The sequence below is a fragment of the Aphelocoma coerulescens genome, chromosome 1A (assembly GCF_041296385.1).
Source record: "Aphelocoma coerulescens isolate FSJ_1873_10779 chromosome 1A, UR_Acoe_1.0, whole genome shotgun sequence".
Lineage (NCBI taxonomy): Eukaryota > Metazoa > Chordata > Aves > Passeriformes > Corvidae > Aphelocoma > Aphelocoma coerulescens.
Window position 1 is genome coordinate 21084922 of NC_091014.1, and position 23712 is coordinate 21108633.

At 41.2% G+C, this 23712-nt stretch overlaps 1 protein-coding gene across 6 annotated transcripts in view; it reads right to left on the bottom strand.

Annotated features, from left to right (window-relative positions):
* Positions 1 to 23080, bottom strand: part of MAPK12 (mitogen-activated protein kinase 12) — a 31874-nt gene extending 8794 nt beyond the window's left edge. For 4 of the 6 annotated variants that reach the window (XR_011146672.1, XM_068996045.1, XM_068996020.1 and 1 more), the window contains exons 1-6: positions 22880 to 23080; positions 22047 to 22176; positions 12290 to 12348; positions 10820 to 10931; positions 1957 to 1986; positions 286 to 333 (exon numbers count right to left, since the gene is read on the bottom strand). Coding sequence is in view for 5 of the 6 variants with exons in the window: in XM_068996045.1 (XP_068852146.1) it covers positions 286 to 333; positions 1957 to 1986; positions 10820 to 10931; positions 12290 to 12348; positions 22047 to 22176; positions 22880 to 22995 (495 nt within the window). In the remaining variant the exon portion in view is untranslated. The remainder of the gene's footprint in view (positions 1 to 285; positions 334 to 1956; positions 1987 to 10819; positions 10932 to 12289; positions 12349 to 22046; positions 22177 to 22879) is intronic. The other 2 variants (XM_068996036.1, XM_068996028.1) reach the window with 1 other exon arrangement.
* Positions 23081 to 23712: the final 632 nt, after the last annotated feature.

Consider the following 23712-nt stretch of genomic DNA (forward strand, 5'->3'; position numbering starts at 1 on the left):
CTTTTTCTATTTATTCAAAGCTGAAATTCTCCAAATCACTCCCATAAACTCTTATGTCTCTTTTAGGGAGGAAACCCTTGCCATAAGATCTAATGTGTCCTTACACATCAGGACACAAAAGCCCCCATTCAAATTCCCTGTTGTGTTATGAGGATGTACTGGCCAATTGTGATCAAGAACAAAAAGCCTGGCCCAATGCTGAAACCAGCCAGCATGTCTACAGCTGCTGCACCTGTTGTCTTCTGTCTTCTAACACATCTGTTTTTTCAAATAAACATACCTTACCTTCAATTCACAGTCTTCATTTACTGCCAAGTTTCCAGGCTTTAGATCCTGCAACCAAATTTGAAATGAATGTTATTTTTCTTTCTATTTTACAGAAAGACAATAAAGTACTCCTTCTTTGCCTTCTTTCTGGTTTTATAGTTTTTATGTAACTATTTTCAACAGCAACAGGTAAAATGATGTCATAACAAATAACACAAACAAGGACACAAACTTGCATATGTTTGGCTTTTTTCCAATACCTTTTCTCCCCAAGAAAAACCAAATTGTTTTGTTTGTTTGTTTTTCTGCTAGAAGTCAGGAAAATACTTGCCAGTGAAGGAATTCACTCATTTTTCTATGAGTGGGGTTTGGACATAAACCTGTTGCATTTAATAATAACCCCACAAGATTAACAATTCACATATACAGTTCTGGACTGTACATGCTGCGTATCAAAATATGCATTATAAAGGTTCCTTACCCTGATAGACTTAGAAGGAGTACTGAAGGAATCAAACAAGATATTACATAAAATCCTATGCTCTTTTCTCTGGAAAAATCAATTTCCTAAGAAAGTCAATAGAACTGCAACATGAAAAAAGTATTCCCTTAAGTCTCTTAAGCCACCTTACGGACATCTAATGATGTTCCACAGTTGTAAAGTTTAGCAAAGGGAAGAGTACTGGCAAGGACTAAGATGATATTGCAACATCAGTGACATACACACAGAGTCAAAAATACATTTTCCTTCAGCTTTTTCAAATCTTTGTTTGATACACTTAAGCACAAGATCTTTAGAAGTATCTTCTCTCAGAACTTAAACAGGGATCCACCTGTGTTTATACAGAGATGTTCTAAAAACAGAGGGGCCTTGGAGAGAAACAATGTGGTGCAAAAAACCATAATGAAACCAAGAAGCTCAAGGGTCCAGAGGGACCTTAAAAAAAGACTAAGCAATGGTAAGTTTAGCCCATGATCCCAGCAGTTGCTAAAATAAAAACATAAATACCTTATTTTGTCAGTTTGCATAGTTTCCGTGTCCAGCTTAAAGATACTATACAATGTGCAGTTTCTATAGTGCTCCCGATATTTTATTAGAAATGGATGATTTCTGTTCTAATGCAGTTTTGGGGGAAGATATGCTGCTTGGTACCACAAGGGGATCATTCAGAACTCCTTCTTCACAGTCCAGAAGTGATTTTAAGTGGACTTTATACAGAGACAGGACTCAAAAAGAATCAAATGCTTAATTTTGCTCAGAAAAAAATTGAGGTTCTATAATTTTAAACAATATTTTCAGTTTCTATGGTTCCTCCAAAATTTTGAACACTAATATAATGTTTAAAGAAAACCTAAACACTGTTTTTAAGTTTAATCTTCATTAAAAAAAAAATACAGAAAAAACTTTTATTCATCTCAATTTAGACACTATTTGCCCTTGTGGGGACTTAAAACTCAACTTCACAAAGTAATTCAGGAACCCCAAATCTAAGCTGTATTCAGTGCAACTTGAGTACCCAGCTTACACTGACACAGCCATGCCACCTTTTGTTCCCATTGAAGAAGAAATCAAAGGCACCAACAGAGAAAACTGATAAATGGAATTTCAGGCATATTTATGAGCATGCTTATACACAAACATCACTCACATTATCAAAATATAGACATCTTTCATGTTTATCCACTTACCCTGTGAATTATGCCTGATGAGTGAATATACTGTAAAAAGAGAAAGTATTTTTTTAGTTAAGGTCCTGACTTCAAAAAGTTGTCTGGGGTAGGAGAGAAAGTACTTTTTCATGGTGCTAAAGTAAACTGAAATTAGAAAATGCTCATTTATTGCACAGAAGATCCCTTTAGCTATGGTTTTAACTTTCAGATTACTAGCATTTCTTCCTTTCCCTCCCCAATAATAAGAAACCACTAAATCAGTTTGAGTACTGCAACACACCATGTATTTTTTTTCTAAGTCTTCCCATACATGAAATGTTGTTTTCAGTTAATTTTTGGCATGAATATATAGATCTATCTATCTATCTATATCTCACAATAAAACATGCTACTTTATGTATCAGAAATGCTCTCCTGCAATAGGTGTCTCTGGTGTGCCATCATAGTTTAGATTCATATGCTTCAGCAGCACTGACTTTTAAGAGATCACTAAGACTGGGATGAAGGCCAGTCAAGGTCTTATCTGAGAATTCTTGCTACATGCTTCAGTATTTCCTCAATGGAAAATGGAACGGTTAAGTTGAAAGACATTCTCTTTACTTGAATATCTTCATCACTCATTCAGTGACCTATTTAAGGGCTCACAAAAGCCAAGCCAGCAAACAACACCCAGGACTAGTTCTTTTGGGATGACACCTGATCAAATACAGATGTTTGAACCCATGAATGCCACTGAATGATCCCCACTGAGGTATGCAGTTTCTCTCACCAGCTGAATGATACCCTAGAAGAGACTATTTTCATCACAGTAAATAAAGGGAACCTCTAGTAACTAGTTCAGATATAGGCATCTCTTGCAAGGATCGAAATACAGACAGTTCTTCTGAACTGAAGACATGGTTTCCAAGAGCAGCCTGGGATGTGCTAATCCCTTCAGGTGTTGGGAACTGATCTGAAACTCCAAGACCATACTAGTAATGCTAAGAAACACAAGAACAATAAAACTTTTTAAATAAAAAGACTTGAGAAAAGATTAATAAGATGTAAATCTTCCAGCTTCACCTGAAGAATTTTAATTTTATTCCACCCTGAAGAATGGGATATGTGGCAATAGAGTCACTGTGAACCAGTTGGCAGAGCCAGAGAAGACCAACCAGGAATAGCCAGCATAACATCACAGAAATGCACAGAAGAAAGCAGCTTTGCAGGACAATTGCCAATCAGCCACAGCAATGACCACCTTCCCCAGCAGCCCTCAGGAGAGGCAATTAACCACACACATGCAACAGTCCCTCTGCAAAGGAGTCCTCATAATCCAACTGATGAAAAACCAAGACAAAGAAAGCAAAGCTACGGAACAAAAACCAACTTCTTCAGACAGATCCAACGTGCATTTCAGACTTAGATTTCTGAACTTAAAAAAAACCCCATACAACCTAAGCAGCACAAGATCTGCATTTAAAGTGCCAAGTTTTTTAAGCAGTGACTGAAAAAATCTCTGATAGTTAATTTTTCCTCTTACACCTGACAGGCCACATCGGATGTGGTCTCATAGGTTCTGAAAAGAGGGAGGGGTGAAAAAGCCCCCACTTCCTTTAACCCTGTGCCTACAACTTTACCAATCCAGCCCAGGACGTGGTAGGGCCCTGCTGCTGCATGGTCACACTACCAACTGCTGTGCCAGAGCCCAGGCCTTTCTTGGCATCTGCAGTGGACCAGTTCCTGCTACAGATTACTTGCAGATTGGGCAAGGTTTAACATCACCCATAGGAAATGCCAAAGCCCTTCACAGGATTTCCTGGGGCTGACACAAGACGCTGAGGGAACACGGCTGCTCCACAGAATATTGGCTAGAAAACTGCTACAGCAAACAAAAAACTACAAAATGTTGTATCTGTCATGGATGTGTGTGAAGTGAATTGGGACAGGAGGAGGAAGTCTGTCAATTGTACATGGAGACCATATGCGCTTAAAAAAACCCCAAAAACCACCAAACCAGAAATGTAACTGTAAATAGCTAAACTCCCAATAAATTAAGAAAAAGATGTCCTCTGTCATAGCTATCTTGATCAAGGATATTACAATGTCTACTTGCATTCTAAATTATTGCAATGTCTTCTAACTGAAGCCTCTTAATTTTCCAGAACAGATGCTTAAAATATTCTATAGTCAGTTTTTGCTGCTAAGACTGTACACAGTAAGGAAATAGCTGGCAGACCTAGTCATTTGGCACCCAAGAATGCAGAATGTAGAAACAGGAATTAAAAGGTCTGCACCCTTCACAGTTTTAGTTAATCTCACCTGTTTCGAGAGAAGAGTGTGGTTTTGTTGGCATTCTCACCCCACTGAAGGTTTTCTGAGTGTTCATAGCACCAAAATCATGTTAACACTTTGGGGAAAGCTCCTGTGTTTTCTAAATGTTCCTCTCAACATAACACTACTGAGATTACATAAAATAGCAGTTATTCCTGATGGTAATGTACATATCAGCCTTTCTGTAAGCTGAAATACTGGTGCTGTGCTGCAGCGTTTCTTTAACAACAGCAGTATTTTTTTAACTGCATTTTATTATCTCCTGGCAGGTAGCAACACTGGAACTATGCCAGTCTTCATTCAGAAGATTTTCCATTTCTGTTCAACAGCCTTCTGAAATGGGATCCTGTTCTTACTGGTTCTACTCATTAAATTAACCGTTTATTGACAGATTTTTCACTCTTAACACGGCAAAACGATTCACAACAGAGTAGACATATTCTTCACAATGTTATTACCACTTCACCCGAACCATATTTGACTCAAGAACCCAGTTAACATGAGTGAAGTGCCTTGAAGCACAGGAGCTCTGCATTATCCTAAAGATGACTTTTGGTAGCATGCATAAATCCTGGAATGCAAGCTTCTGATCATGCTAGGAAGTCATCCAACAATCATCTAAATTTTAAGCATTCTTTTCTGTGTATGTAATCTCTACAAAAAATAAAAAGCTAATCAAAAGGGAATTAGCAAAGACTCGGGAGACTGTGGTCTAGGCAACATGCAGAATGAAAATGAAAAGCATCTTGGCAGGGAAGTAAAAACTGAAGAGGAAATGAGTCAGAGGGGGAAGGAAAAGCAGAGAAGCAGAAAAAATCCAGCAGAAATGTGAACAAAAGGCAGCAAATACAGATTAGAAAAGGAGAGAACTAGAGTAGGTAAATCTTACCATAAGTATGGCAAAAGAAGCTTGAACAGGTGTTTTTGTGGCCCAAGAGCTGTCTGTCCCTTCTCAAGCACTACGAATAGAGAGGACTGACAGCCACCTCCCCAGACCTCTATGAACAGGAGGCATTCCTGCAGAAGGGGGACCCAAGACTGAAAGCTCCAGTCTCTTTCCACCTACACAGAGAGACATTATGTTTAGCTTGCCTTCTGTACTCCTTGACAATACACAGCTTTTCTGTCAAACAACAACAAAAAAGAAATTATGAAAGCCCTTCCAAGATGCAAGCTCACACTTAAGTAAAATTTAATGCCTGACTAAGGCCCAACTAGGAAACAAAGGAGAGGCACGTCATTGTTTTTAAGTGGTGTCACATCACATTGAGTTCTGATAAATTACAAGGCTTGCCAAAGAAAGAAAATGATTATTTCATTCACTGTAGAAAAAAGACAGTAAAATAAGAACTGACAAAAAAGAACTGTACAGTCTTGCAGAGCAAAGGCTGAAGAATTGATACAAATCTTCACGAACTCAGTATGAACTTTCTCTTGCCCTCAATTTATACATGATTTTTAAAATCAAGCCTGTTGAGCACTTTGTATACAGCCAATCCAGAACCAGCCTACAGATAGAATGTAGAAATGAAGCCTGCAAGGAAACAACTGGGTGGCTTAGCAAAAATCTCCCTTATCCCTTTACAATACATCAGTCACGCAGTTTTTCCTACATGCATTTAACTGTCACATGTAAACAGGTTGTTACAGTAGAATATGAAATGTGACAAAAATAATGAACAGCCTTCTTGCCTTTGACCAGACATAAATACAGATACCATGAAGATCTTATATACTTTACAAAGGACAAATGCACATTGCAGGTTACATCTTTAACACAAAAGAAACCTCCTCAGAATAGATGCCATCAAAGTTAAAAGGTGAAAAACAAAGTCATCATACAAATCAGAGGCTAAGTTTGAGAAGCTGAATGAGTTTTACCACAAACATCTACAGGGTGGCATACTCCTCCTTCCCAGGTGTTGCAAGCACTTTTCCCTTATATTGCCTCAACTGAGCACTAGCTAAGCTTATGTTTGTTCCCTATGACCCGCCAAAAAAGCAATCCAAGTAAACACAGATGGGCTGTCTTTAACCCAGATACAGTAGACCTTAAAAAGTACAAGATTTTCATGCAAAACTTGGCTAAGCCTTTCTTAAACAGCTAATTTACTGGTATTTGTAAAAGAATAAACAAATTACTGACTCATTTTCTTTTTCCTCTGCATGCTAGCAACACTGTTTTTTTTTTTTTTAAACACATTTCCTAGCACAGACAGGGCTACAAGAATGTGCCTTAAACACTGGACCACTCCTACTTCTTAAAAATATTTCCAGCAAGGTGTGTATTTCTGGCTGAGATGGTTCAACGAGAATCCAAAATTTAATGGAACAGATACAGCAAAGACTGTTCTCCAGAGTTTGCTGAGTAATAAGAAATAACAAAACAGTCTAGTAGCTGAATAATATTTTATTTCCTGCTGGTAATTTTGAGGTAAGTACAGATGTGCTCTCAAAAACACGGGGTAAGGAACTATTCAGGCAAACCATTTCTTACAGAAGATCTATCACAGTTACTATCTCAGCATCCCTGCTGGTTGCTATGTAACTGCTTTTATTCTTATGTCCCTCCCACAGTAGACAGTCCTTCATGAATGCTTTCAGCATGTGCTCTTCACACAGGATGCAGTCCTTTAGGAGAGGACTGCTCCAGTGTGGGTCCCCCATGGGCCACAGGTCTTGCCACATAACTTGCCAGGGGCCTGCTCCAGCACAGGCTCTCTGTGGGCTTGCTGCAGTTTCATTTAGGGCACATGCCTGGGCTCCAGCATGGGGGCCTTCATGGCTGCTGTGTGGATATCTGCTCTGTCGTGGTCCTCCTGTGCCACCTCCTGTGCAGCCTGTGCCACCACTGCCTTCACAGCCTGCAGGGAAATCTCTACCCCAGCACCTGTAACATCTTCTCCCCCTCTATCCTCACTGACCCTGGTGCCTGCAGGGCTGTTTCACATTTTCTCACTCCCCTCTCACAGCTGCTGCACAGCAATTTTTTACCCCTCTTGAATCTATTACCACAGCTGTGCCATGCATTTTGCTGATGGGCTCAGCTTTAGCCAGCAGCAGGTCTGCCTTGGAGCCAGCTGGAACTTGGTTCAACATGGAGGCAGTTCCTGGTGTCTTCTCACAGAAGCCACTCCCCTGCAGCCTTCACTAACAAACAAACCCTGCCACAAACTCGCCCAATATATCCTCTTAAATTCCTACTGTTTTCTTCCTATGTATGTCAACCACACACAGTTGCTCCATTTGTCTTCCAGATTTTCTGATTCACAGACTTCAGTGTCAACCTTTGGGGCCACAAGTTCTGCTCTGTTGGTACATTATCTGTCAGATAATGTACATCACTAGGACCAAAATATGTTTCTAAGCCATTTCACTGGCTTAGACTTAATTAAATTAATTATTCATCCTTTCCAGTACATTCAACCTAAGCTAATTATTTACAGTTCATATATTGCTTGCCTGTAAAGTTAATGCAAATGATGTTTTAAATCCCTAGTGAACAGCATGCCTCTCCTGGAAACCTGCTTCCCAGACAGTTACATGCAACTTAAACAGACCACTCCACTTACACAGTCCTTGAGAGAACACTTACTAGGACCAGAGAACTGAATGACAAATGAATAATGACAAAACTGAAATCATAACTCCACATTTCAAGTCCAGATTAGAGGTGAATTCCCTCAAGTTTAAATACAAACAATTTCCCCAAACCTGGCTTTAGTTTATCTGACTTTACTTCCAGCATTTGTAAAATGGGAATTATTGCACTTAAATGCACAACTGTAGAACACAAAGGATAATAACTCAGCATATGTAAAAGGCTATGTGAGCAAAACTCTACTAAAATAAGAACACAAAATCCAAGGTAGGGTCAAAGAGAAATCAATAATGCAGGACCCAACAAAAATGTATATTTATTATGTTTTGTGATGGGAGTAAAACAATTTTGACCTTCTGTATTTAAGTGCTGAGAGACAACAGAATCGTGGTTATGCTGTTCCTGGTGTTCGCGTCCAGGCACAGCATGCTGCTCTGCTACATTAACTAGTTTTTAATAGCACTTGGCAATGCAAGTACGGATCTGGATGAATCTGCATCCTGATGGATGTGCCAGACTTTCCTGTATCAAAATCAGGTCTGTATTTCCACTGCACAAGCACATCCCTACACTGACTTCACTTACCTGTACAAGCACAGAGGAAATTCTGCCCATACATTGTGTGCTGCAGGCACAGGACCGTAAAACCAAAATTGTACAGAGCCAGCAGCAGCCAAGGAATGACATTCAATTTAAGACACTGCCATTCCACAGCCTCCTTACACCATATGTCTCCAGAGCAGCAACGGGAATTAAACAGCCATCACTGCAGGAGAGCCTGGATAAAGTCTGCAGACCTTGGAATTGTGTCACCAAAAGAAAAAAGTAGTAAGGAAGTAGTAGCCTTTTTATGATCAACAGCTGTGTATACCCAAAAGGTAAACACAGTAATTTAAGAACTGTAATACCAATCTAGACCAAGAATCATTTCCACATCTCATTAACATAGGTTATGCATAAAAACAGGGAGCTTAAAGAGTATCTTCTTTTTGCATTGTAAGACCATGAACTTCAATATACACAGTCCAATTTTTAAAAGCCAAATAGAAGAAAAAAGGAGTAGTAATAATAAACAGCATTTAGCAAAAGATGAGGAACAAAAACATACAAAGAACATCATAGCTACTACATTTAGAATCGTTCTTGTGAGAGTCAGTTAAATTCAAGATTATGTCGTTTTGCTATAGCTGTAAGCTCTGCAGTCCACAGAAGTAAAATATCTAAGAGATAAAAGAGAGATGAATATTAACATTATTTCTGAGAAAGAACAGAGGATTAACATTCAGGCTTACTATCTGAAAAGAAAAAAAATCATGAGCAAGCCCAACAACTAACTTACAGATGGCACTTGGTAATACTTTTTATTTAAGAAAATGATACGTTGAAATCATTATTCTTCCCAAGACTTACTGGAAGAGCTACAAGATGAAGTTTTCCTACACAGCTCAAAATTACACAAATCTTCATGGTCCCTTATAGTCTTTTATGGATCCTTCCTAGTTTCACAGTGTAAAACAAGGGCACATAATAAAAACTGATACTAGAAGTCAAGATCAAGCAAAGGTGGCAGGAGGCAAGAACTCCTAGGGAAACCAAAACATAAAAAAGTGTATGTGAGGTGGAAGCAGAGTCAGGTCACCCTGCAGGAATGCGGAGACACTGCCCAAGGGTGCAGAGATGGAATCTGGAAAGGCAAAGCCCTCTTGGTCCTGAACCTGGTAAGAGACACAAAGGTCAACGTGAAAGGCTTCTACATGCAAACTGGGAGCAAAACCAAAACTAGGGAAAACACAGGCAACTGCACCAGGGGCATGAAAAAGCCAAGGTACTCATGGTCATCAGGAGACGTTCCTTATGATGATAAGAAAGCAAATATTGCTCATGCCTTCAAAAGGGTAAGGAAGAAGAGGATCAAGAAAGGCCAGTCAGCTGCACCTCACTCTCTGGGAATGTAATAAGCAAGTAATTCTGGAAACCATTTCCAAACATTACAAGGACAAAGAACTGATTGGCAGTAGTCAACAGGGATTTACAGAAGAAAATCACACCTGATAGCCCGTTAGCTGTCTTCTGTGATAAGACAACCGGCTTGGTGGATGACAGGAGGGCAGACAGTGCTGTTTACCTTGACTTGAGCAAGGCTTTTCAAATTCTCTCATAACACCCTGAGAGACAGGGGAAGTAGGACTTAGATTAATGGGCAGTGACTGAACTGCCTTGATCAAAGGGTTGTGATCAGTGGCAGGAAGTCCAGCAGGAGGCCCACCATCAGCTGTGTCCCCCTTAGGGTTAGTACCGAAGTCAGTCCTGTTTAACATCATCACTGCTGATGTGGATGATGGGACAGAGCACTCCCTCAGCAACTGATGCAGAATTGACAACAATATTCACACCCCAGATGATTGTGCTGCCATTTAGTGAGACCTCCACAGGCTGAGGAAATGGGCTGACAGGAATCCACCAAGCTCGACAGAAACCTGGGAAGGAATAACCCCATGCGCCAGACAAAGCCGGAGATTGACCAGCTTGGCAGAAAAGGACCTGTGCCCTTGCACCAAAGACAACCAAAAGCCTCATGCATTAGGCAGAGGATTGCCAGCAACTTGAGGGAGGTGATCCTTTCCCTTTTCTCAGCTCTGGTGAGACACACCTGGAGTGCTATGCTCAGCTATGGGCTTCCCAGTTAAAGAGAGACACTGAAGCAAACCCAGTGAAGCTTCATTATGATGATGATGGGACTGGACCATCCAATGTAAAACAAGAAACAGAGAGCCAGGATTTTTTAGCTGTAAAAATATACTTTATATAATAAATTAATATAATGGTTTTAATTTAATATATATTCTTTTACTATACAAGGTGAGATAAATTTTAACCAGCTATTAAATTATAAGTATTTATAGTTCTCCATAACAGTTTGCTAGGAAAAAAGACTGTGAAATCAAAATAGTAGTAGAACTGGCAAACCTTTAAGCCTTTCAACATCTGATATACCAGGAACTGGATTCGATCTTCAGTTAATTTCTCATGCTTCATTATCTTACTCAAGTCTGTTCCCATAAATGGCATGACGAGGTAGCTTAAAACAAAACAAACAAATAAAAAACCCCAGAAAGCCCCCACAAATAACCAAAAAACAAAACAAATGCAACCCCCAAAAAAGGAAAGAAAATGAAACAGATTAGCTTGATTTAACTTTGTCACGTAAATTTAAACATAGATGTATGTTATAATCCACTTACAACATTAAATTATAGATCATTCTGTTTACCAAACAATTCCTTCATCACCCTCCTACCCTCCAAGCCTGTTTTTATCTGATTGTCATAAAGAGGTATTGCCCAGTTCTGTCACTGATTATGGAAATTTGCTAGTTATCAGAACTAGCTTAGAAAGAAGCTAACCAAAAGCGTTGTGATTTCAAAGACTGCTACACAGAAAACTAAGACATTCATGCAAGGCAATGTCTCTCACAGTCATGACCACCTCATTGAGCTAGAAAAATCTGGAGGATGATTTTAAGGTCTCACTTAAAACACAGTGCTTCAATGCTCATCACATACATGTGCATTCTATTACATATGCTGTATAAAATCCTAGCACAATAAACAATATGGACAACATTCCTCATCAATATGAACACATGCTCCATGTCTTCTGTACTTCATTTTCTACATTTTTCTGTCAGATAGCTTTCTTTGTTAACATATAAATACACAAGGTTGTTTAGGAAACATAGCTACACTAGATGAAATCCAGGACAGTTCTAACACAGGAAATCTACATTAAGCCCAAAAGGATTTCTGAGCATTGTTTCTCTAGCAATTTCTTCTAACTCACAAGAATTGCAGCAGTAAACAAGTAAAACAGCAGACATGCTAAACATCTTGTGTCTGAGATGCCACCAAAAGGTCAGTGAGATGTGGGAGAAACAACCTGCATCAGGTGCTGTTTGGACCACTGACTGGGAAAACAGTCACAGGGCACAACAGACCACAATGCAGATAAACACAAAAAAATTCAGCAGCATCAGCACTTTTTAACTGATCCTTGAATTAGGATGGTTCCCACTGAGATGTGTTGTGTAGTAGGGATAACTTTCAGCCTACCTGACTGGGTTAAGAATTGTCCTACCATTTGAGAAACCTGGGCCTTAGGGTAAGAAATCAATACTTGAAAGGTGGATTAGGAAATTCACCAAACTGTCGTTTACTAGGGCTGAAAGAAGTACATACCTTGTAAGACAGGAAACTGGTTCTAATGACAACCTGAAAACCCCAGCCCATCAAAGCTGCATGTAAGAGTTATATTAAGATGAAACTCAGAAAAAAAAAAGTCCATGAAGCAACAATTTTGAAATTCTCTATTTAAAAAGCAACCATGCTCCCGCACAAGCAACAATGCTCTTCTCCAAAACACAAACAACTTGGAACTTACAAGTCATTAAACTTCTCCAGTGTTACATCTGGTGTGAACACATCCAAAATTCCAATGACCTAAAAAAACCCAATAAAATATTAATGATTGATTTGACACAATAAAGTCTAAATCACCTAATAAATGAAAAAATATAATCCAAAACATTTCCATAGTGAGACATTAGCTACAGGCATAAATATGGCAGAAAGAATACCTAAAGTAGTGCCAAGATTTATGTGCTAGATTTTATAACTCAGAGGGCAGCTTTACCCAGTGATAAAAAATATAAGAAGTATCTACTGGAACAAAAAGTTTGGAGGCTAACAGTTTTATGTAAGAGGAGACAGTATTTTATCACTTGAACTACTGAAGGGTTGAAAATAAACCAGACAAATCAGTCCATAATATCTCATAAGTGCTCTCCACCTAGCTGGGCTTGCTGCTTATTAATGAAGTACACTTTAAACATCTTCTAATTTCAGTAACAGGGTAATTTAGGTACATAGACTACAATTGCTAATTGGAAGTACAAAGAAGAAACTAGAATTAAACTGTTTTTACTGAGAAAAAATTAACACGAACTTTATATGATTTGCTGTGGCTCATACTTTAGGTTCTCCAAAGAGCTTTTTTTTGTCAAACAAAGGCATTCTATCACTGAACAGAGAAATAATAATCTAGTAAAATGGATTTTCCACCACAGCTTTTCCTATTAATGGTTTTTGCGAGAACTATACAAACTGACTGGGTGCATTACACTAAATACCAATGCTTCTTTCAAGCCCATTAAACACCAGAAAATTAAATATACACAACTCAATGCCCGAAAATAAGTAGCTGGAATTATCTAAAGCCAGACTTTAGTTTAGATGCTGCTTAATCCAGGCAGTGCCAAAATAACACAGGCTTTTAGAGCTGTTTCTTTTCTACCTCTACTCCTAATTCACGACCATTTCTGTCTGTTCAGAGGAAGACTCCCAGGCCTCAGAGTGCTTGTGGTGCTTCCCAGGTGCAGGCTGCTATGTCACAGATTCACAAAATAGAATTCTAAGTTGGAAGGGACCCATGAGGATCATCAAGTGCAACTCTTAAGTGAATGGCCTGTACAGGGATTGAACCCACAACTTTGGTATTATCAGCATCATGGGGCTGTGCAGGGCTTTGCTAGAAAGCAAGCTAGAAGACTAATAACCTTTGTAACCTTGTTCAACTCTATCTTTGTGGCCATACACACATCAGATCATACATCAAGAACTGTTCATCCAAATCAGGTATCTTTAAAAAAAAAGTGAAAATAAAGAGAAGCATGAGCAGAAATGGAGGGGGGAAATGCAAGAAAAGGACAACTTCCTTTGTTTAAAGCTTTAAATAAAAATCACCAACCATGATGAAATCCTTGCTGCATGTATTTTTAGTCTTTCCACATTAAGGGCCAACTACTACAGTTAGCCTGGATATTATCAAAATGTCACAATGATGAAGATAGGAAAACTAATAAAGATGAAGGCAGAAAATTACAACACCCTTTCTCTGTAGCCACATATATCTTTGAAAAGAAGTCACTAATAATATTTACCTGGGACTGTTATATGAAACTAATTCAGGAAGAATAACTACCATAAAACAATAATTAAACCCACACAGTTATTATTTGAAGTAATACCTCTAGTGCTAACACTACAACAAGAATTCTCTTTTTTATGACAGTTTTACATAAGGTTTTCCTTTTCTCTGTGGAGGTAGAGAATGAAGGAGGACAGGATTACAAAGATGTACATTACAACAATGGAGCATAATGCAGCTCTACAGGCATTTCCTAAGGCAGCATGTATATGCAAACACACACACACAGAGCATACACAGCCAGGAAAGTTGCACAAAGAAGGAAGTTAATATTTTAGCAGTAATTTTATTTAATACGTATCTTTCCTTATCAAGCCCCACTTCCTCAGAAGTCTTACTTGTTCTCCTTAAGCAGATATTTCCATGCCCTCATACACCTAAGCAAGAACCATCAGAAAATAAACGTCATCACATCTGAATGTAGCAGTGAAAGACACTGGGACACCACAATAAAAAGGGATACAGAGGAGGATGAAATAATGTGGCTGCTCTATCACATCCATCTCTGCACCCAGGCATTATCAGGCATCCCCTGTGAAACACAGGAGCATGAAGAACAGTTTCCATACAGAACACACCAGCCCCAAAACACACTAAAGAAGTTCACTAACATTCTAAGGCGTAGCCATTCCAGTAAACAGAGTTCCTGATACTTAATGCTCCCTGATGTACATCACTGCTGAGGTAAGGTCGCTGACTTATGGAAACAGACCTATCACTGCTGCAAATCCTCTACAGCAAATGAAGCCACCAACACCAATGCCCAGCTCCCGAAGAAGGGAATTTTAAATCATGAACCACAAAACTCTTTAAACATGCCAAGGATTTTGCAATACTGCTTCTCTTGCTTTACAAATCAGGTTTTCTAAGAATCCTGAAATCCATCTTAATGTCCAAAATGGTAAGACATACTAATAGCTAATAAATTTTAAAATAAAAGTGAAGGGACTAATTTCCTTTTCCTCAGAGATCTTTATTTAATAGCTGTGGTTTGGGATTATTTTCCTGTACTGGAGCAGAGTCATTCATATTTCCATTCAGGCCAGAGATTTTTGCAGCTATATTAAGCACAAGGAAGTATGGGATAAAATAAATCCTTTGAGGAAGATACAACTCCAGCTACTTGTTCAGGAAAAGGGAAAGAACTGAACAAAGTGTAGTCAACTCCCTCCTTTATAATATGATGGAAAAACCTGATTCTGTCTGAAATGCTCTCAATAAAGACAGTATTTGTAAAGAACTTTATGATACTTAAAACACAATGTTCCAGCACAAAGTAAGCCACCATAAACAATCACAAGAATAATTTATTTTTCATAGTGTTGCCTATATGAAATGTAACAGAGATATCTGTGAAACCTTCTATAAATGTATTTTTGGTATTAATCAGCACAATTACTGACACTATCAGAGATGGAAGCCCATCTGAGGAATGAACCCAGCAGAGTCTGCAATGGCAATGAAAAGCATCTGTGGAAATCAACAGCAGTGCTGCCTTTTTAGGGTCTTATTTTTACCCCTATTAACTCTGCCAAAAGTCAATTTCTCAAATAAATAAGCCCGCAAAGAATGCATCTACTGTACATTTGACTGAAAAATAACCTGGATTTCTTCAGCCTCCACTGAAGCACTTTAATAGCTTTTATCTCAAGGACAGGGTGTAACACTGTGTAACTCCCACAGAACCACTGACTGGTTTGGGCTGGAAGGGACCTTTAAGCTCATGTAGTTCTAATCCCCTCCCATGGGCAGGGACACCTTCCACTAGACCAGCTTGCTCAAAGCCCCATCCAACCCAGCCTTGGGCACTTCCAGGGATGAAGCATCCACAACTTCTCTGAACAACCTGTGCCAGTGCCTCATGACCCTCACAGTAAAGAATTTCTTCCTTATGTCCAATCTAAATCTACCCTCTTTCAGTTTAAACTATTGTCCCTTGTCCTGTCACTACATGCCCTTGTAAAAAGTTCCTCTTGAGCTCTCTTGAAGCCCTCTTTGTGTACCAGAAGGCTGCTCTAAGGTCCCTCCAGAGCCTTCTCTTCTCTGGGGGGAACAACTCCAGTCCTCCCAGACTGTCTTCATTAGGGAGATGCTCCATCTTCCTGAAGTGCAAACCCACAAAACTACCCATCTACTGGTCTGACTTGTTTTCCACAGGTATGCTTTCACTCAATACATTTACTTTGAAGCCAGTGGGGGGGGGCGAGTAGCAGCATTTCCATCCTTTCTTAACCCTCCTGTGTGTGTTCCCTGACCACACTCACCAACTTTAACTATTGTTAACAAATAAATAACAGATTCACATTGGTGAGGTGGTTTCTGCCGTTCCCTTCTCAGCTGCCTCCTTTTCCAACAGCAGAGCACAATGGTGAATAGCTCCTCATCTCTGCCCTCCCCTGCACTTTGATGTATTGGATTACTTCTATTCAAGGACTGAGTCATTACATTTCTGTAAAAGACATTTTCTGATGTAAGCAGCAGTACATCAAGAAAAGACCTGAATCTAGTATAAATTAATAAGTAATGTAGGTTACGTCTCTCATACAGTAAGTGCTGCTTTCTCTTGCAGATGTTATGCATGAAAACACAGTGAAGTTGAGTGGCTTTAGCACTCAGGCTAAACACGCAAGTACATTTCTTAAGAGAGAGCCTTGCTAGGGTGCACTGAACTACATATTATGCTGCATTAAATTTTCTGCAGGATTAACTTCATGTTCCTGTGCTGATCTACATCATGGGCACCTGCATCCTTTTATTAAACTAAGAACTCTCCATCTTTTTAAAATTTTAACTACTCATGCCAAGACTTGCACCACAGTCACCTTTCTTCCTCACAGAGTACCAACACATGAGATGAGGAATGCCTGCAAGACCTCCTTTTCTTTTCTCCTGCCAGTCAGCACACTGGCATACCCATGAGCATTATCACACTCTTCCTTCAAAGGATTACTATGTAACACTGGACAGATTCAAATCCTGCAGACAGACTCATCTTCATCTCTAGACTGGATGGCAATCAAAAGAGAAAGTTTGGGTTTCAGTGCTGTTTTTCTTATTTTCATTTCATGGAATAAGCTCATCAGTCTGCTTTATTAGTACCCAAGGCTGGGTGTGAATAAATGGCTATCAGCTGAAGCCCAGCCTACATAAAACATCTATCAGTCAGATTAGGAAAATAAGCAAAAATGACAACAGATACCCCTATGTTGATTTACTGACCTTTGAATACCAAAATAAAATTACTCCAGTGTCCTGTTAGCTCCCTAGATGTGCTAAGCTTTAAGCCAGCAGAAAAGCAGACAGGAGTGTTTCTCCCTTACAAATTTTTGACAGCAAGAAACCGTCCAGTTATAACTGTGTTTTTTCTTTCCTAAGGACCAATAAGGAGATTTACCATTTCCAGACAGAATTCCTGAATTGCATTTTACTGGCATATATGTACCCAAATAATGTGAATTTTTAGCTGGTGCAGTTCTGCAGGACTTGCTGCAGGAAACCTCTTCTAACACAGTAAGCACACTCTCATCCATTAAGGCATCACTCATCTACAACTCCCTTGTTGGTCTGATTTTGTACACTGCAGATGCTGTTACTTTCCACTGCTCATGTCAGGCTAGATGAACTGCAAAAAGTGACAGATTTAAGATTTTTCTCAAGCAGGAACACAGCCTGATCCATTATTTTCTCTGGAACTAATTCCTCCTGTGGTTGACGCTGTGTAGGTGTAAATAAAAAGCTCAACATTTTTTCAAAATAAAAAAGAAAACAATTAAAAAGCAGTCAACCTGAAAGTGTATCATCCTCAAAAATGTAACTGTAGAGAGACAGGTAATTTGGTGTCTGTTGGATATCCAATTCCTTGCAAAGTGGAAAAAAAAGCTTCATGTTTCTCATAATGCAAAACACACACTGGTCTTCAGATGTGGGAATACACCAGAGAATAATTTCCACTCTGAGCAATGAATGAGAGCATAATATAGAGTACCTTTAAACAATTACTGCAGTGGCCTCTTACATACATAGTTTCTAGGAAGGGAAAACATCTGTAGAGTATTAACTGACCCAAGAAATGTTTAATGGGCATTTGTCAGAAATTTTATGCCAGAAACACATTGAGAATTTAATTGGTAGAATTGCGTCAGAACTCCCATGGGTGCCTATATGTACATGGGTATATACATATGTACACATGGGTATTTACATATGTACACACACCACACTTTGATAAAATCCACACTTCGCTCTGACAGGAACCACCAGCATGAGCTCTCCTCTTCCTTTCTCCAGGGTCATCTCCCCTTGCCAGCTATTCTGCACTCCTGCTTGAAAACTCTTAACAAGCTGGAGGTGAGCAGGGCACCAGGGCTGGACCACTGCAAACAACTGTCCAGTTGCACTTGTTTCAACAAAAGTGGGTATCAAGGTATCACTTACAGTCCAAATGTGTTAGAAAATCCAAGTTATTTGCCAAAAGAAACTAAAGGTTCTGCATTTCCACTTACTTGTCTGACTTTTGCACTGCATACACAGACATCTCCATTAACTGCAGAAGAATACACAAATACAGAGCTATGCAAATGTTTGCGAGCTAAAGCCAGGGCCAAAGTTAGCATGCTGGCCATATTCTTACTGCTTTTGGTTTTAAGCCAGTGCCATAATAGATAAGTTTTAAAGATCCTCATTTTAAATGAACTCAAAATGGACAGAAACACAGAACAGAAGAAGCACTACTAGAAAATATTTCCTAAAGGTATAAAGACTCTGTACAAGATCCAACAGATGTGAAAGAAATAATCAAGAGCTGCTAAGGCTGTAATGGGATGAATACTACAAACTAGCATGATTAAATGATGGAGTAAAACAACCCCAAGCAGTGCTTTCTTCATTCTGCCTTAGCTGTGTTTATTCCTGATTTCCATACCATGCCCTCCCCTGTGCCAGCTATTTATGCAGCTACAGAGTAACCCAGCAGCTTATCCCCCTGGAAACAAACTTTTCTTTTTGGCAATGTTGTAGGAATTGATCTGGGTTAAACTGCTACTTTGGTAGTAGAAGCAGCTTATGAAGTTTGGGAAACATCCTGGGTCCTCTCAAATTAAAAGCCCTACCCCCCCCCCCCCCCCAAAAAATAAACCCCAAAAAAAGCATACCAGTGTCATTAAAGACTGATTTATCTCTTAACAGCCAGATCTCATCCTCTTCACTCACAGCCTCTGTCCTTGGCCCTCAACAGCATTACTCCTTTGGACTTCTTTACAAAGGGTTGATGAGAAGTCCTGTGTGATCAAGTCTGCGTGGTTTATATAGAAACATTCCTCGCCACATGGTCTATGTAGAAATATGCATCACTACATTTACTTGAGAGCCATTATGGAGTGAAAAGGTCTAATGAAAGATGGTATGCCAGCAACCAGTCACCTCCTCCTGAAAATGCCTAAATAGACAAGCAAATTCACCTGTGAGTTAGCTTCCCTACAAAGTAAAATATTTTGAATTCCATAAAATTCAGGAGAATTACTCCTGTATTGTTTTTACAGGACTCCTGGTCATCCTAAAACCCTTCTACATAAAAAAGATGAGCATATTCCTCAAAGGGTATATAATGGAGGTCATCTAGGGTATTAAGCAGTAGTTTTCCTCCATTTTTATGCTGACATGCTGATGAATTATATCACTGAGACACAGGTTTAATGGTATCTTCTGCTATCTTAATGAAGGATCAGAGCTGCTATTTTTAACACAATGTATCAGACCATTACAATTTCTTCCATCATTCTGAATAGAGCATAAGATTAAATAAATTATGATAATGTATTGCTGCATGCTTAACACAAAAATTCCCTGAAAGCTACGAGGGGCAGAGATGGTTGGTCCTTTGAGAGGCAATCACAGTGAAACTAACAAAACATCACACTCTCCATAAAAGCCAACATGAAATTCCTTGTGATTACAGAAGTAATTTTGAAACCAAAACAGATAAGAAGAGTGAATTGGATGTAATTTTAACTATCAAATAAACAGAAGAAATTCTTTCCTGTGAGGGTGCTGAGACACTGGAATGGGTTGCTCAGAGAAGTTGTGGATGCCCCATCCCTGGAAGTGTTCAAGGTCAGGTTGGATGGGCTTCTGAGCAACCTGGTTTAGTGAAAGGTGTCCCTGCCCACAGCAGAAAGGTGGGAACTAGATGGTCTTTCATATCCCTTTCAATGCAAGCCATTCTATGATTCTGTGATTGTATGAAACATGCAAAAAGAAGCTGTCTGACAGAATGGTCGTGGGTCAAAGAGGTCGGGCTGAAAATCATGATGAGGAGCAATACTGCCGTCCTGGTTTAATTCTGGATGGGTGGAGCAGCTAAAGGAGTACCCTTGAGATCAGCTTGGGAACTGAAAATCCTAAAAGGCATTGTTGCTGCTCCTAATTCACCATGGGCAACACGACTGACAAAAGGCAGTGAGGCTAGGGTGGCGGATAGGAACTGTCTTGATGGCTGTACTACCATGTCAGTCTCATCTCATATGGGTGGAATAGTCAGTTTCTGCCTCCAATCCCTGCAGGATCATTTATTCAGTCTTTGTTCTCTAATAAGTAGATGCCATAATTCATGTTAAAATCTCTTTAGTACATAAACCTCTTTTTTCTGGGGCCCAAACTGTCTCCTAAGACTGTAAATCATTCCATTCCTTCATACAGATTGATTTGTAATTTGTACACATTGTGCTCATGTTCCCCAGTGAGCATTTTCTTCAGGACTCTTTAATTACCAATTGAGTCACAGTGGTGTTCTAGAGTATTATTCTGAAGGGCATACGCTGCATAAAACCTGCTAGGAGTGGAAAATGCTACCCAACAGATTATTCTGGGAAATGAAAGAAAAATAATCTCAGAATTCTGGACACAGTTAGAAGCTTGGCAACTGCATGAGCTACTCTGCTCCCAAATGTTCAGTAAAGAAAACGCTGAGAGTATTAAAGCCCATACACAGAAGTTTCCTGCAAACATTAACTCTTTTAACATTTGCAGCAGTGGTTATGAAGCAGCTACTGTGAAGTAATCAGACTAAAAGATTTAGATTAAAATACTACAAGCAGACAGTTTCTTAAACCTACAAAAGCTCTTCTTTCCTTCTGGACAATCAGGATATCCCACAAATTATTCCTCAAACGAACCTAGTTGATACTCACAATATTAGTATTACAATGTTAAATGGCAAAGACTAGTTATTATTACCAATTTCTCCCATCCTCGCTTTTGATCTCTCAGCTTTTTGTGAAGGCCCTCTGAATGGAGGTATGCTCTAATCTTCCACATCAACTAACATTTTAAACGATGTTCTTATGCATCATTTTAACAACTCCCTCCAAACTATCAGGCTTTTTACTCCATATGCATTCTTCATGAATAGCACTTAAAACTACTACTATGATCCTCCAAGCCCTTCTCACCTGGAATCCATGCTTTGACTCCACAAAAACTGTTTCCACACAAACCTCTTCATTTTTTTCCTAATCCACTAAGCAGTATTGGGACCATGTATCTTTCTTTCACTTATTTCAACACTTCTTTCTATAGCTGTTCTTCTTTCATGTTACATGGGAATTATGTGCAGTTCTATAAGCTATTCTCTGCTTCACAGTAAAGCAATTTGTTTAGTCATTTGTGGACTTTTCCTGTTTCACATTAATATGAGCCTGAAACTTTCAAATGCTTCGTGAACAATCAAAAAAGAGAAAAACGCTAACCCCTCCTCAACGTTTTCATGTGTGCATCTTCATGCAAGCTCAGGGGAAAACAAAAAAGAAAAAAAAAGAAGATGCTGGCACCTGAAACCTACAGACCCATGCTCTGCATTCTCCTGCAACTCATAGGAACACAGTGATGGAAACTGAAATTTCTGGTCTTTAATCCCTCTCGCTAGTGCTGAGCAAATTGCACTGCGGTCCTAACCTTCCCCACCCAATCTTTCCTACATGGAAATTAAGTGGTGTTTCCCACAGGATATTCTAGTTTGTGTGAACTGATGTTCGTAGGGCAGACAAAAGACAGGCTGAAAGATTCCAGAATTCCCTTCAGCTACACATCTGCCCTGTCCAAATCTAAATATTTTCTTTGATTTACAGTGCCTAAGGTATGAGCTAATGACCCAACTCACGTTTTCATGCTTCATGTGTTTCAGGAGACGCAGCTCTCGGTAAGCTCGTTTGGCGAAGAGTTCAGACTGAAAGGGGCGGTACAATTTCTTAATGGCCACTTTGGTGCCACTTCTTCCATCCACGGCTGAGCTTCAAGGGAAAAGAAAGAGTTCGGTTAGCAAGGACCGAAGCAAGTCTGCGAACCACAGCAAACCCGGCCGGCACCGAGCAGCGGCTGCATCCTGCCCCACGCTGCCGGGCCCTCGGCCCGCAGCCCCTATGCCCTGCGGGAAGACCACCTCCCCAGAGCACCTCTGCCAGCAGCCATCTCACTTCATTCGCCTGCCACACTCTGTGATGAAATGTAGACAATTACTAAAAGCTTTAAAGAGGAACAGCTAGAGAGTGGGGAAAAAAAAATAAGACAAAAAAATCCCACAAAACGCCCAAACCCACCACCAACGCAGAACCAAACCAAGAGGCCCGCCCAAAGGGCTGCAACACCCCGGGCTTGGGGACGCTGCCGCTCCGGGGTGCCGCGGGACGGACTCGGCAGCCGCGGGCAGCGCTCCCCGGGCACGGCTGGGGCAGCGCTCCGGGCTCTGCCCGCTCCAGAGACGGAACACGCGCGGGTCGGCTCCCCCGGCGGGACAGCGGTGAGGCCAGGTGAGCAGCGGGGCCGCCCCTCTGCCCCCCTGGGGCCGGCGGCACCGGGCGGGGCCAGCGCGGGTCCCGACAACAACCGGGAAAAGTTGGCAGAAGCAACACGCCGGAGGGCCGGGCCCGGCAGCGTCCTCCGGGCCGGGACAGAGGCCACCGCCCCCGCCCGGACTGCCCCCGCCAACCCGCTCACCACACGGCTCCGTAGGCGCCGGACCCCACAGGCTGCAGGTCCCGGTAGCGGTCCCGCACTTCCCAGAGGGTCTTGGTGATCTCCTGCCGGTAGAAGCCGTTCTTGGGGGAGGACATGGCGCCGCCGACCCCCGCAGGCACGCGCCGACAAAGAGCCCGGACCGGGGGAGCGGGAGCGACCAGCGCAGCCGAGCCGGGCTGGGCCGAGGGGCTGGGCCGAGGGGCTGGGCCTGAGCGAGCGGCACCGCCCGCGCCCGCCCCGGCCCCGCGCAGCCCCGCCGGCAGCACCGCCCGCCGCCCCGGCTCGCCTCTGGGGACCGGCACTGACATCGGCAGTGGGATCGGCACCGGCAGCGGCCTCCCTCCCCTCCAGCCCGGGCGTCAGGGGCTGCGTTCCGCCGAGGTTGAGGCGCGAAGGGCGCGGTGTCCCGGCGGCGGCGGAGTGTGCCCGGACAGGGAGGCAGGTGCCGGGGCTCTCGCTGTCCGTGCGAGTCCTTGCAGTGGGGAGCAAACCCATCCCGGCCGTCTCTTCCACGTCACGATGCGACCCCTCAGGCGGGGCCCGTTTTGCGTTTGTGCTCGGGTTCCGGTGAGGTGTCACCGACTGCTGCATTAAAGTGTTAAGGAGTACGAGAGGCTGCAGCTGGTTGAGCTGGGTATGTGTATGAACATAAAAGAGCTTTTGTATGGCCTCTGCCCTGAGACCAACAGCTGAGGGGTCCCCAGATCATCCCAGGGTCAGACCACAAGTTACAACAATATTTCATATAGTTAAATAAAAACCAGCACACACTTGGTTCAGGTGCTCGGAGCAAGTGGTACTGTGCATGGCGG